Source organism: Molothrus ater, chromosome 6 (assembly GCF_012460135.2).
Source record: "Molothrus ater isolate BHLD 08-10-18 breed brown headed cowbird chromosome 6, BPBGC_Mater_1.1, whole genome shotgun sequence".
Classification (NCBI taxonomy): Eukaryota; Metazoa; Chordata; class Aves; order Passeriformes; family Icteridae; genus Molothrus; species Molothrus ater.
Window position 1 is genome coordinate 38,616,980 of NC_050483.2, and position 15,435 is coordinate 38,632,414.

A 15,435-nucleotide genomic window follows, 5' to 3' on the forward strand; every position below is an offset into this window, starting at 1 on the left:
AGATAGTATCAGGTGCTAATAGATCAAATGTAATTATTCTTTGTGAAATAATTTTACACAGTTTAGCAAAATGGTTTCAATTATTCAGTGCAAAGGAAAACGCTGAGTAAAAGTGAAAATACTGAGCTTTCTCCTCTAGGGGCATTATATGCATTTCTAAGTCATATTTTGTCTTCATAGCAAACTTTCCTCTATAGCAGCTTCCAGTACAAGTTATTACAATTCTTTTTGCATAAGATAGGTCATGTGAAGTTCAGCTGTAGGTGGGGCCACTCTGGTTGATTGGGGGACAGTCTTAATAGATCCATTTCATTAATTAAGTCATGCATTTTTTTATTAACAAAACCTGTATGTCAGGTTTAGCCAGCTGGGAGCCATTCTTATGGTTGTTATCTTTGTCAGAAGGAATATTGTGAAAATAAGGAATTACTGTACACGCATTAACTCCTGATTAAACAGAGGAATGACATCCGCTCACTTGCTGTTCTCGAAAAAATATCTTTGGGGCATATAATGGTGTTGATTCATTGATCCTGATCTTACATATCTCATTAAGGTAACAACTATGTACATTGTATTGAAAATATACCGTGAAGGATTTGTGTTATACCCAATCTATGTCATTGAAACAAACAAGGTTGAGGCCAAGATTTCAAACATCTAGATTATTTATTGTTTCTTTTTATTCCTGAAGGAACGTTTTTGTCTTGCCTATATTTTTGGCTGCATTAAGTAATATTTTCTTGCATTTTTTCTCTTCTGGTCTTCCATTCACAGAGATCAGGAGGAAGCAGCAAGGTTTCCAGGAAGTATTTAGTTGTACTAGGCAGCCAGAAGGTCGCCTGCTTATGGCCACAGCCTTTAGTTTCTTGATACAAAGAAATTCAAGCAGTGGGAAATGCACTAATGGCTTCCACTATCATTAAAGAAGATTGAACTAGGAGGAGCTTTCACCAAAGAGGAAGAAATTCTGTTAATTTGTCCTTCACCAAAAAGACTGCAAAGGATGGATAACAAGGTTCATGTTATCTGATTTATCTTTCTTTTGCTTCTGAGGTAGGCAGGATCTTAATGTTATCCAGATAATCTTCTGTTTGTTTCAATCATATTCTGTAAATGGGACTTCCATCCTAAGGGTTTTGGTGATAGAGATAGAGAAATATATATTCTTCCATTTAGCTCTTCTTCTCTACTGTCTGTACCAAAGGAGTCATTTTACCATACTTTTACAGTTGTGACAGTAGAATGAGGAATGTCATGATGTAGGAATTTAGTTTTCCATCTTGAGCAATGTTACTGCTCATATCAGAGGAGGATATAATATCTGTTGCATATGTATAAGCATAGTAGGCAGTATTCATACCAATAATTATCTTGTCCTGTTCAAAAAATAAATAAGGAGTTGAAGAGTGTTGAATTCCGTGTTGGCCAGATTTCACAAGAGCTTTCATATTCATTCAGTTTCCTTGTCAGGTCCTGAGAAAATAATTAATTCTTTGGTTCAGTGCAACTAATATATTTCCTGCTACAGTTTTTCACTTTACCTGCTGGTCATGGAGAAATGAAAGAAAAACTGCAGTTTTTCTTGTGAAATCCTGCTCATAAAGTGAAAAATATTATTTTCCTCTTCAACCAAGCTAAATTAAAGTGCACAACTATATTAATTTTTTACACATTTTATTTCTATAACTCAATGGTCAAAACTCACGAGGGTAAAGGAAGAGAGAGGTGAGGGAAGCTGATTTAAAAAGTTTAGGATACAGAAATCCATTCAGCACTGTTTATAGCCTCTTTCCAACCCCTATGCTTGAGAGCTTCCCTTCACTGATTTTTCTCCAACAGCCACCAGTCTAGTGTCTCGCTTTTCAAGAGGTATGAAAGTTGTGTGTTTTGGCTTCCAGTCATGTGCCATATCCAGCTGATGGCCCTTTTCACTGGGAGGAAAGAAAGAACATCTCAGAAAACAAGGATGTTTGTGCTTGGGGCAGATCAACAAAGTACAGGAGGCTTCTGTCACTGCCTGTGCCAAGTGGTGACAGTGGCGGCTGAACTTGCAATGGGGAGGCAAAAACTTGTGAAAAACTGTTTTTTCCATTAAGTTCCCAAACCTGGATCCCAAACAGGTTCCCAAACCTGTCTGCTGAGGTTAACCCCATTGATGTGCATTGCTAATGCTTGCATACTGTTAATTAGCTCTTTAGTGTCTTTCCATGAACAATAATTGGCACTGAGACCTGAACCAATCTGGGCCTCAGGTTTCCAAGATGCGGCACATGTAGATAAGAAGAAGAAGAAATCCAGGACCCCAAAAGCTTTGATTTTAAAGAAAATTAACTAGGGAAAGTGTCATGGTTTGACGTCTCAAACCATGACAGAAAGGCACTTTATTCCCAGTTTCAGCATGGCAGGCTGAGTTCTGCATGTTGTGACTTGCTCAGTACCACACAGAAGACATGAAATAGAAGACGGAATTCAAGACAGGGCTCTTATCCCCAATCCACTAAATCATTCCCTTAGCATGTGCCCTTGTCTCACGTTAAGGAGAATGGCCCAGACAAGTCTGCCCAGTTGCTTCAGTAAGCTTTGGTACAATAGGGAAGCAGACTTCCCTTATATTAAATTTCCCAGGCGCTCCCTTTATCATTTAAGCCATCATTTTAACTGCCTTGTTTCATAGTGCTTAACTGTCCATGGAGCTGTATGATTTATATGAGCAAGGGTTTGGCAGCAGCAGCTAGGTAAGACAGGACTTACTGAGTAGTGATATGTTGCCATTGTGTCATTTACATGGCGTTCAGGAGGTAAGTTGCTAAGTGTGTATCCACACAGCAATCCCCAAGCCAAGTGCATTTTTGTATGGGAGAAGCCATGATAGCATTAGTCGACATTTTGGGTGTCTTTACCCATGTGGAGGACAGATTTCAGACTGCAGCCCATGCAGTCCTCCTAGTGAGTCACCAGCCATTGCAGAGTAGTTCATGTTGCTGGGTACAGTACCAAGAAAGTGGGGAAAATGCGCTGGGCACACTCACCCAGAGTTCATCAGTACCTCACTTACTGGCAGTCTGGTGACCAAAGCTGGGCATGGGCTGGACACAGTACACCATGTTTGCTTTTCATCAGAGTTGCATAATATTTTTCAGTACTACCTTTGAGTAAGATCAGACAAAACTGTTCAAAAACTCTGTTTTATTTTCTTGGGACAGGAAAGGAAGTATCCTCAAATTTTAAAAGTTACATTTTCTTTTTCTTTTAATCATGCAAAGATTTTTTTAACCCACTGAATCATTCATTCAGCAAGAAAGTAGGGACAAGGAGCAGAGCCTCATGTGAGTCCCCTTCGCAGGTTAGTCACAGTGAAGGCTAGCTTTAGGGCTACTTTCTAGCTTTAGGGCTACTCAGCTCATCCATGAGATCATCCCTCTCTGAAATACCATATATATTCAATTATTCCATCTTTGAAACACATTCTTCTAATTGCCTTCTCCTGGAGAGACTCTTCTCTTCCTCAGCTGGATGTTCCTGGCCATGCTGAAGGCAGGGCTGGCTTCCAGCTTGGGGTCCAAGACAGTTTTGTCTCTTGCTTTTCTGATTCAGTGGAGGAGTTAAGCCAAGCGATCACAATAGCAAATCAGGACAGCCGTAAAATTCACGATCGTGTCTGATTTATAAAGATAACATGGTATTAAGTACAAGAAATATTCTGAGGTTTTTAGTAACAGGCTTTCTTCAGCTGATCATTCCTAAATGGTGCCATGTACTTCACTGCTTGATTAATTTATATGCCTTTATGATTTTAAATAATAGTGTTTTCACCAGAGGCAATTACTAGTGATTAGAAAACCTCAGGCTGTTCACTTTATCTATGCCAGTGTTTGGGAATTATTCCTGTGATCTTTATTTTTGAAGACTATTGAATGGCATCAAGAGCACAAAGGAGGCCATGTAAACACTGGGGGAAAAGTAATGCTTATTCTTCTGGGAAAACATTTATGGTGATTCACATTTTGGAAACTGAAACACTATCAATGTTTTATTCCCAGATTATTTTCCAAGAAAAATCTTGGATCCGTTGCTGAATCAGTTTCTTCAAAATACTTAGGCTCATATTGAAGTTGGATCATACAGAAGAGGCTGGAAAACTGTGCTGTGGGAAAGAGTCAGAGGATTCCTCCATTCTCTGACATTAGCACAGAGGCATGGAATAAGCCCATCTAAGTGTCTAAGGTGGTCTTTGGATCCTACCTGGCTCTAGCAGAGGGATACGTGCATGATGTGAAAAGATCAGGACAAAAGTTTCTTTGTTAGGGATCTAGACTGGCAGCTTCGTACAGAAAAAATAGGAAATGGAATTATGCTTAATAAAACTTATCACATGAATATACCCACTTGGAGATGGGAATATTCAATGTATAGGTACAAAAATCTCTGGATCCTAGTATAACTATTTTAGAGTCCAGGGTTTTTTTCCTGTGAAAAGAAGCTAAAAATCCTACGTTGTCTTGATGTGAATAAGAGTTAAGAATTTTTCAGAAACTGAAGCTTTGTAAGAAAATCTCAAATACGCACTTGTATAACAGGTTTTGAACGAGTTTGGCACAGTATTACTAGTACAGTATAAAGGGCTAGGTTCCTTGATGTATATTTCTAGTTGGCATTTTATCAAGGAAATAAACTTTGGGTTTTCTTTATATTGTGACATGTGGATTGAAACTACATTTTCTGTGTCCAAAGCCTTGATTTAAAAGCATTAGATCATTAAATTCAGTGCTTTTGCATAAGACTAAAATTGTAACCGAACAAATTATTTATGCAGATAGAAGCAAGATAAAGTTTCTTTCAAGAGTTCTTTAACATATCAGATTGATAAGAGTCAAAACACCTTTACTGCCATTAAATATTTACCAAGACTTGGCTTTTGGAAGAGGGGCAGTTCAGTGCAGTGTGTTTGGCTCCATGCAATGCTATTGATTAGCTATCAGAAGGACATAGTTAATGGGTAACTGGAGGTATTACAGAGCTCTCCACATTCTTGTCAAGTCTTTTCTCTGAAGATGACCTAAAATAAAGTCAGTTACAACTGGCGTTCACCTGAGACAGATTGCACAAGTTCGCCTACGGTATGAACAAAAGGTTCACAAGGATCAGTTGACCAGGTCTTAGGCAATCCTTTCTAGTAGTTGTCATCACTGCTGGACTTTAGAACTGCACGTGTTTACATTTAATTAGAAAGAACACACAGTTTACATCGCACAGTAGCTATCGGCATCGAATCAGAATTGATTTCCGCTCTCTTTCTCAAATGGCTATTTCTTTCCGACTAATTAAAAAAAGGCACATAACAAAATGACTCATATAAATTTTAAAGCAAAGTAAACACTATTCCCTGGAGACAAAAATAAAAGTCAACAGCACATAGTCATTACATTGAGCTTGTTTTCAGGTGATTCTGATGCCTGCATTATGATACGCATCAGTGCCATCAGATTTCTTTTATATAGATTTATAAATGGCATGCCCCTTTGCGCTGAGTGGACACTTCATTGACTGTTTCAGTTTTCAGGGTCAGGATACTTATTTCAGTTGGATTGTTGCAATTTATCTAATATAAGTTGATTCACTAATATTCCTGCTTTTTGCCAAAAGATTTTATTAATTTGAAATAAAATTGTCTGTGTGTACGTCACTCATGTAAAATAGAAGCCAGATGCCATTATCTTTACCAGTGAGAAGCTGCAAAGGAAACTAAAGGCCCAAGCCATATTAGCCTTAACTTCATGCCTAATTTCTAACAAAGAAATCTCCATTAGATTTTATTAGCTCTGCAGGCAAATCTAAATTCAAACTATGATGACAGGCATCATCAATTAAGGCTTCTGGCAGAAATGTCTGGCTCTTGAGTGCCCCATTCTTTGTCATCAGGGAAGATTCCCATGGTTGGCATTTTGGAGAGTAAATGTTCACACCAGCAGTACTGTCAAGCCTGTGGGAACTGAAGGGGTTGCTGAACGTCTAGACTGGGTTGGTGGGTGTGTGGGGACAGTAGGAGCTGATGCTGAAATGTCTGGTCAGAAGACTTGATGTTCCTTTATGCCCTGGTTTTCTTATGACTGACAGTGTTCAGGATGAAGCTCTTGGCAAGGATTATCAGAAAAAGACAAAAAGTAATACACAGTGTTTTAAATTACAAAGTAGTACATTGTTTTTTACCAGTTTTTGTTGGTATGCCAGTGGTTGTTATTTCAGTGCACCTCCAAGAGTTACTGCTTTCTTAATTCAGTTTAGATTTGAGGAGAATGGTGCACTGTTCTTTAAATGGTTGTCAGAAATGTTGTTGAAAACATAGTCTCAGTATAAAAAATAAATCGCTATGACCTTTAGGACAAGATCCTCTGTGTCTCTTCCACCAAGTTCATGTTTCTGCAAATCCCTGACATCGGCAGTTTCCCTGCTGGCCCCAGGCCAGAGCTGCTGGCTCTACACCACCCACGTACACACCCCTTCAGTGATCCATGTCAACCCAGCAGCCAGCAGAGAGGCACAGGTGCTGCCAGCTCAGGCTGGGCAGGGGAAGGTGGCCGTGCCTCTTGTCTGTGAGCTGGCTGTGCCCCTCCTATTTGCCTGTTGCCCACAGCTGAGCCAGGGGCTGCTCTGCCTCTGCTAAATGCTTGCACCTCCCAGGGAGAGCAGACAGGAGGTTGTGATACACATTAAAACATGGAGTCACTGGCACCATCTTAGATGTCCATTATATTCACATACTGAGGTCACTCTTGGTGCCAGCTCTGTCTTCGATTAATAGATAAGGTTCCCTCTCTATTTGCAGTGTTACCTAAATAATCCATTACTGTAGGGAATAACTACAGTATTACAAATACTAAGTTAAAGTTATTTTGTTAACTAAAGCCATTAGCAAATATTTAAGAATAGCCAAAGCATATGAATTGACAATAAAGAACAGATACAAGATAACAAAATTCTTACTTGTAGAATCTAGTGGAATAAAGTAAACACCTTACAAATTTTTTATTTTTCTTTTTTTAATTTTGGGTTAATTTTACTTAGTTAGGAGCAAGCCTTCATGTGCACCCAGTAAATGCTTAGGCTAAAATATGCTAATACAGCCAATTCTTTGTCAAAACATGATAGGAACATTTTATGGAAAGCTTGGTTCTAGGAATAAAATAATTTGGGGAAACTGTAGAGTATTTGCAATAGTTTACTGTATTGCAGTCCTCTAATTCATGGAAAAAATTTGAGAGCCTGTGAATATGTGTTTTACAATTAGCACAGATACCTTGCAGAACCCTGAAGACGCATAATTAATGTTAACGGGCAGCAAGTAATATTTAGTATTAAAACATAAAGTCTACAGTAGAGATTCAGTATAGATACAGTAGAGATCTACAGTTCTCTTATGTCAACTCATGCGCACCATATCCCTGTGTGAGAAAAAAAGGTAAGTTGCAATCTTCCCATCTCTAATCAATTAGAGATAGCAGAGACCCCAGCCCTAGGTGCATCAGGTACCCAGGGAATTCAGGTGGATTTCTTAGCTACAAGCTAGCTCCTTGGCTGTGGGTCTGTGTCACAGCATATACCACAGCTGAGACAGCTGCGATGCACAGGGCATCACCATACAATTTCAAAGGGCTTTAAGCACTCAGCCCATACAGAGCAACACCTTACCATATCAGAAGACTCCAGGCATCTACCCTTCTCAGTCTTTAGCCCAACCTTTTATACCACTCATGTTCATGCATTGCATCTGTGTGCCCTCTGTTCCCTTTGGTGATTGGTTAGTGCACCTGGGCACTCCATGGCTCATTGCTGTCAATGCTGTTCACCTGCTTCTCACAGCTGTAGCTCACTGGGGATGGGGCTTGGCCACAGCCCCATTCCCAATTACCACAGGCCTGTGCTCTAGCTGAAGGGAATGGCACTATAACTGCAAAAACCTCAAAAAGTCTTCCTTCTAGTCATCAGTCCCATGCATGTTTTGCTCTGTTTCAACCAAACACTGTTAATCCAGAAACTATTTTTGTGGAGGTCCTAGTCTGTTTGATGGCATGGTGAATGTGAGGAATGATAGGTGGTGCTGAATGTCGTGTGCGTATCACTCACATGAGGCTGTGCTATCTGAGCAATTTGCCCAGGGGCTGCATAAAGTGAACAGAAGAGATTTGATTACTGTTCAGCTCCCTAAATAAAGAGTTTGTAATGGAGGCATGATTTACAATTATGTCTAGTTTGAGAGCATATCTTGGTAGTCCTTCAGCTTCAAGAAAGGCTCAGATTATTAATTCCGTGTCCTACTCCCTCTCCCACGCTAATCACAGGGAAATGGAACGGGTACTTCAGTGGTCCTGGACAGTAAAAATGAAGCTGAAAGGAATATGTTTTCTGGTTGGCATCACCAGAAGACCATCTGGATTTAGTTTTGTCCTAAATTCTGATTGTGCTGCATCTAACTTAGCTCTTTCAGCAGTGATGAGTCTCTTGACATTAGTGATGCTCAGAGCACTTTGCAAAGGTAGCATTGTGATTGCTCTTATTTAAAGATAAGAAGACTGAGGCTCAAGGAGGAGAAGTGTGTTTGCTAGTGGCCCTTAATTGCTATTTGTTGAAACATAGAAATTCTAAGATGGATAGTAGTCAATTCAAGCTTTCACTGTAGCTAATGAACCTATGTTTGAATCATCTAGTGTGCAGGCTTTTAGGACCCTGGCAGAGGTTGCAGATTTCTCTAGATCATTTCAGGACCAGAGGCTGAATCTCAAGGTGCCATTCACTGTTGTTCCATACTCACATGTAATTGAGTCTGGGCATGCATGATCAGCACCAATCTGTCAGCATAGTGTCCTGTGAAATCCTGAAGTTGTATGCCCAACCACCACAGAGAAGAAAATCAATGGTGGCCTCTGTTCAACTGTGGTTGAGGTTCCTGAGCTCTAGACTGTGAATGCATGGGTACATCACACAAGAGAGTGACACTCCGTGATGGACTGTGACAGTGCAAAGAACATACTCTGCATTGTGTGCAACGAGCATTCTCACTGTAACATGGTCCATGGCCTGCGTGCCAGAGTCTGCCCATGGCTGGTGCCTTCGGATAAATTAGTGAGCGATGGTTTGTTGTACTGGGAAGAAAACACAGTCCTCTTACCTTGTGTAAATGCAAGGCAAAAGAAGACTAGTAAAATATTTGTCTATGGTAGGGCAGTGTCATCTAGTTACCAGCCTACCAGCTGTCAGGCTCCTGACTCACATGTAATGCAAACTCGACTATTTAATATCCTCCACTTCACAGCAAAATTTCAAAGTCCTTTTAGGGCTTATGGGCTTTTTTTGATACCATCTTATTGCAGTATTTCCTAAGAGCACCTTTGAGGTAGTATTTTCAAGGTATTGATGCTGCCTGGCCCTTGAGTGCACTCAGCGGCATGAGGGGACGCTCTTCAAAGCCATCCTGAGTGCAGGCTGAGGCCTGAGAGGTCTCCAGGACCTGTGAGAAACATTTGTGGTGAAAACCAAGGTCAGAGCTACATGCTTTTGGGAACATTGGATATGTTTATCACTGGGGTGGAGGCAGTGGGAGGGAACGGGTAGGGAATGTTTGATTTTTGCTGGATTTTTTTTTTTTTTTTGTTCCTTTAGGTGGAAGGTTTTGCTATGTTGTTCAGTTATTGCTTCAGGTGGAAAATCATTTCCCACCTAGCAGCAAAAGTATGCCTGGCAAGCTGAGAAGTGTTTTAGAAGCAGCACTTCATAAAGTTGATTTTCAGCCAAAGTCAAGTCCTTCTGGGAGCTGTTACAACTGGGGATATTTCTTTGCAAGGTTGAAGCTACTCTGACTTTGGTGACTGAGAAAACCTCTTACTCTTTACAGGAGCTGGACAAGTGGTATCAATTCATGTCACTTTTTCTTCTGCCTAGACACAGCAAAGGCAGGTTCCTGAAGCTCTCAGACCCAAGCTGGAGCAGGAAAGAGGCATGTTGCCATAGTAAAGCAAAAGGCTTACTAACAAGAATATGTGAATTACTGAAATTCAGGAACTATTTAAATACTTCTGTGACCCATTCTTCAGGCCTAGAACTCCCATTTATTTTTTTATTATAGCATAGAGAAATAATCTTCAAGTGAATGAAGGAATTTCAAATTAGTAAATTTCAGAAGGGATGAAATAAAAGTATTTTACAAAAACACATATTGATGAAAGTCTGGAAATTAAATGCTTTTGAAAAAAAAATTGTTTAAAGATCTGTCAATCACAGTGCCTTTATCTGGAGGAATCACACTGGTTACAAAGTGTATACATCAGAATCTATTGGTCACTCAGATGCAATCGTTATGAGTCAAGACATGTAGTATTATATTGCAATTGTAGTAGTATATATGTGTTTTTCATGGCCAGTCTTTGAAAACGGGCCTGGTTGTAGCCACAGAGAGCCAGTATTTTAGGATCTAAATAAATTATTTTATTCTTTGTATATTCTGGGAAAAAAACTCTGAGCTAGTGTGAACAAGGTAGAATATTTAGTCTATCCTCCAGTTTTTTGACCATATATTTCAGACCCATATATTCACTGAACAGTTTAGCTTCTCATCTGTCTTTTTTTTCTTTTAATCTTGTGCCAGGTGTTTAAGAAGCGGGCAGCAGTGGTATTTCAGTAACCTGCTTTCAACATTATTTGCATACCTTTGTGTTTTTCCATGGTGATCAATGCTCAACTGTAGTGGAACTTCAGTCAGTAAATTTTATGTGCAACTGCTAGAGTAATTTTTTTTTAATTAGTCCATTCTAGGAATTGTAATGTCCCTTTATGAATATTTATATTTTCAATAGGTCTTCATTTAATTGAGAAGATTTTTCACATTGTTTTCAGATAATCACAGGTAGTATGCATGATGATAAGTCAACATCTGACTCTATTTCTCTTAGTTCATCCACATTTTGTTTTTCCATGTATATTATATTTTAGTTTATTTATAGTTTTCCTTCATGGGCTGTTGGAACACTCAGTGTTTTCCATGCAAATACCTTAATAAACTGCAGAGAAAGAAAATATGCTATTGCATACTAGCAGGTGTCATATAGACTGTCTTGAACACTTTAAGCAGTGTGTATGGCTACTAGAAATCCACACTGAAATAATGTTTGATTTGTCCAGAACTTTCTGACACAATTCTGACACTTTCTGACAAATACAAAGCATTTAGTACTATATTCTGGTTTGTTCATTGAAAGAGTGTTGGGTCTGTGCTCTTGGATTTGGAATCTCTATGAACTTACCTCAAAATCCTGGATAAAACTGAATGGAGACATTTAGAATTGATTAGCATGTGCAAATCATATTACTAAGTAATCCTGCTGATTTACTGATTTTAATTTTTGAATTGTAGTGGTTTTATTCCTTTCATTTTATTGAAAAGTCTTCTTTTGCAAATAAATCCCCTGTAGCTGGTGGATCTGCTTGCTAAAAGAGAGTCCTGTGTTCCACAAGTTATTAACACATCAGTAACTTATACTGATTAATTCAACTTCATGTAAATCACAATAAAAACTTTTTGCAGCTCAGAGGTGATCAACAAGATGCTACAGCTGGAAAATACTTCCTCTTGAGTTTTTGCTGAATTTTTTTCTTTTTACTTTTTCAAATTTTTATGGTTGTTACATACTTCTAGAAGAGCATTGCAGAAAAGGTTTATTCTTTTTGTTCTCTGTCACTTCTGAAATATAATTTGTTTTGCTACTAGTGCTGAGTCCAAATATATGACGTATTGAATGTATTAATTAATTCTTGCAGCTCAGCCTTAGACTGAAATTTAATAACATGTATAATTTGTTTTTCCCAGGTTATACAAGTCTTTGTCTGAAGGATTGAGTCTGAAGAACCAGCCTAGCTGTGCTTTCAGTACTTCTGAAGGTGCACTGCAGGGAAGGGAGGATGTTGTGACTCTAACCTATGGCCAGATTGAAGAGCTGGCAGCTCAGCTGCAGCAGACTCGATCCGAGCAAAAGGACACCGAGCTGAAGCTCCAGAAGGCCCTGGAAGCTTCACAGGAGGCCAATGAAAAAGTTCAAAAGTGAGTCACTTGCCTTCCAACAAAAATTGCAGTTGTAATCCACAGGAAGCATTTTTTTCGGTATTTTGTCTGTAACAGAAAGTGTGGCAGTACTCAGAAAAGGTCCTTTAAAATGATTCTTCCTTTGTCAGCTCATTTCCTACTCAGTGTGAAGCTGATCATTTTAACAGTTTTGTGCTATTAGGCAAGTCAGGGTACCTCTCATTACTGTTAAGGAAATTGCTTCCTACACGTGCAAGGCACAGAGAAAGTCTTTCCATCTCCTATGAATGGTTTTCACTGTTCTTTTACCCTGTGGCAATCCTATGGCTACAGAGTATTTCCCTTTTTAATTGCACGGTAGAATAGTACGGTTCTCATTTTTGGTCTGTTACACGTCTGGCAGGTTTCATGCCACGGTAAATGCTTATGGGGTTGTTTAGGGATGGCTTCAAAATCTCACTGAGAGCCACAGGAAGTCTCTGAGTTGGTGAACAGAGATTGTATTCTCTTTGCCATCATGAGTTTCCCTGTTAAAAGGTTACTGAACTCCAAAACCTGAAGTTCATCTCTAGTGAAGTACTTATTGTCATGTTTGTTATTAGTTGTGCCTCTTGACAGTCCGACACTTCTCATCTCTGCATTACGTTCATCAACTGCAAAATTCTCCTCTCTCATCCTTCCAAGGTGGTCGATGCTGAGCTGATGCAAATTGTCCTGTCTGTCCATATATGTCTTCAACTTAAATGTCTACAGCATATTTACAGAGTAGCCAGAAATTGGCTTATAATATATTGCAAGGACCTAACAAAAGCTTTTCTTTAAAAAAAAATATGCTGAGTTCTTCTATTTAAAAATAGTTATATTCCTATATTTTTAATTTATTCATAGCTACATGAAATATAATTAAGGTATTTATCTATTAAAATGCATCTTTTTAGTCATCTCTTTAAATCCTCCAGTGATTGTTTGATAATCACTCAAGTCTTTATTCTGAGCGCTTAGACATATTTGAAACTTTGAGAGATGTGTGCTTGATAAAAATAAACCTATTTAAAAAATTAAGTAATGGTAAAGAGAATATTGGTAGAACCTTTTTAATTTTTTTTAGTTGTTACATCTAGTTTTATTTATAAATGTTTAATAATATAGCTATTTAAGCAGAGATTGGGTTTTTACTGGTTTGGGTTTTTTTTTCCTAAAGTGAAGCAGTCTTGTTTAATCCCATGTACCCAGGGTGGCTAAAGTAGAAGTGCAGCCACAAACTGAATTAAAGTAGTGGTGGTGCACCACTATAGTGAAAAGAATTTATGTAATTTAACATGCTCAACTACTTGGGAAAATTTTGGTCAGGTTAGTTTTCATTATTGTTAAGATCAGACGACTGAGCCTATAGCAAAATCAAACAATTGGTTGGAGTCTTTTGATGACAATAGCATGCCCTTTTTACCACGAAACTGTGGAAATGCTCTGCGCGTCTTCCCAGCACCCGGAGTCATCCACCCCCATCTTATAATTCAACCTGCAAACAGATTAAGCAGCTGAGTTTGTGGAAAGTGTGTTTACTTTGAGCTAAGAACCCTTGTGTGACACTATAGAGATTCCTCTGACACCTCTGGGAGAGCTACACAGACAGTTCGTACTCATCAGCAGGGAAACCGGGCTGGGAATTCCCAATTTCTTTGTAACCTCAACTGCTTCATACAAATCAGTGTTTGGCAATTAGGCAGGAACTCATTTGTTAGCTTAGCATTTTATTTAGAAGATGTAGGATGTTCTACATTTCAAAAAAGGACTGACAATTTATAAACCTGTCAACAGAAAGGCTTTTTGGTATTAATTACAGTAGTATTAATTATTAGCACTGCCTTAAGAGGATGCTTAATGTAGTTTAAAATTTGTCACTAAAATTCATAGACTAAAGACTGTTATAAAATAATCTGTTTTCTTGACTTTTTTAAATGCTCAGCTAAAATTGAATTCTGACATATGAAGGAAGTAGTTTTGTCAGTTGCATAAAGTAGTTTCTCAATATTATTCAGTAAAATAGCAACAGTTGAAAATCAGAATAGTGAAATAATTATGACCTTCATTAAGAAAGAACATTACTGTAATTACGAATGTTGAGAAAAGATGTACTTTGTATCTTCATACAATGTAGTTTACTGGTTTTACACTGCCTTTGCTAATCTGTTCTCTGGCAACACTAAAGAATTTTTTAATATTCTTAAAAACTTCACTGTTTGCATTCAGCATGATATACAGAGCTTAAAAGAGAGTTGTAATTCTCCACAACATTTGCATCATGTCAGCCATTTGTGTACCCACCAGTAGTTGCTGCTTTCTAGAGGTGAGACCTGAGTCAGAATAATGGTCCTGTGCTTTCCATCAGGACAAAAAGCATCTAAAAAATTTCTTGATCCTATCCCACACAAAACAGGAGGGGGATGTGAACCAGAAGTGAGATGTTTTGGTATCTACTTACAGTCAACTTGGGTGTAGTAAACATCTGTTTATACTGAAGTAGGGTGAGCATCTCACGTTGGCAAGCTGCAGCGTGAGATATAAATTGAGACTGTCTGCTCTTGCCTGTGAAGATGATTCACCATCCTAACAGGGGTGCTGGTGTAAAACAAGAAACATTGATGCTCAGAGGGTGGCCACATAGATTTAGCTGCATTTGCTTGAATCTCTTTTGATTTTGAGACACTATCAAGATACACTTAGACTTTTAAGAGAGCGCTATACTTTATAAAGCAAGTACATATTCTAACTGGGGTCTATGCAAATAAATATATGTATGTACACACAAAACAATACATATTTATTCAATATACTATTATGATCTGCGCAGTAATATTTTTAATCAATACTCTGGAATGGCTATGACTATAATTTTCTATATTTAATTACTGTTTCTATTTTGTGGTCACAAAGAATTAGGACAGGAGCACAGAATTCACCAGGAATGTTGGTATAGTACCACAGGCCCCCTGCAAGTTTGTCCTGCTTGAGAAGCCAGGAGCCAGCTGGTGCACTCCCAGCAGGGAAATGGGGCTGACCTGGAGAAGGTGGCTGGGAGAGCCTGTGAATTAATTAATACCTCTGCCAACAGAGGAAGCGAGGCATTTTAAAAATGTCCTTCCGGCTGGAACCTCTGGGATTGTGGAGTGGTTGCTGATGTCAGTGAGATCAGAGCAGGTTATAATGTAATACCAAATCAATATTAGCCAATTATCGGTAAAGGTTGAGGCCACTTTTGATGTTTTTCCAGGAAATGTTCTATTTTTCTGCAACAGCTTTGCAGCTGGAGTGAATTTTAATGCAATTTGTCTTTTGGGGGCTTCTATTTTCTTCTCATAATTTAA

At 38.7% G+C, this 15,435-nt stretch overlaps 1 protein-coding gene across 1 annotated transcript in view; it reads left to right on the plus strand.

The window, feature by feature from the left end:
• Nucleotides 1–15,435, plus strand: part of MIPOL1 (mirror-image polydactyly 1) — a 186,844-nt gene that overhangs the window by 151,443 nt on the left and 19,966 nt on the right. The window contains exon 14 of the mRNA XM_036384706.2: nucleotides 11,858–12,088. Coding sequence (XP_036240599.1) covers nucleotides 11,858–12,088 — 231 coding nt within the window. The remainder of the gene's footprint in view (nucleotides 1–11,857; nucleotides 12,089–15,435) is intronic.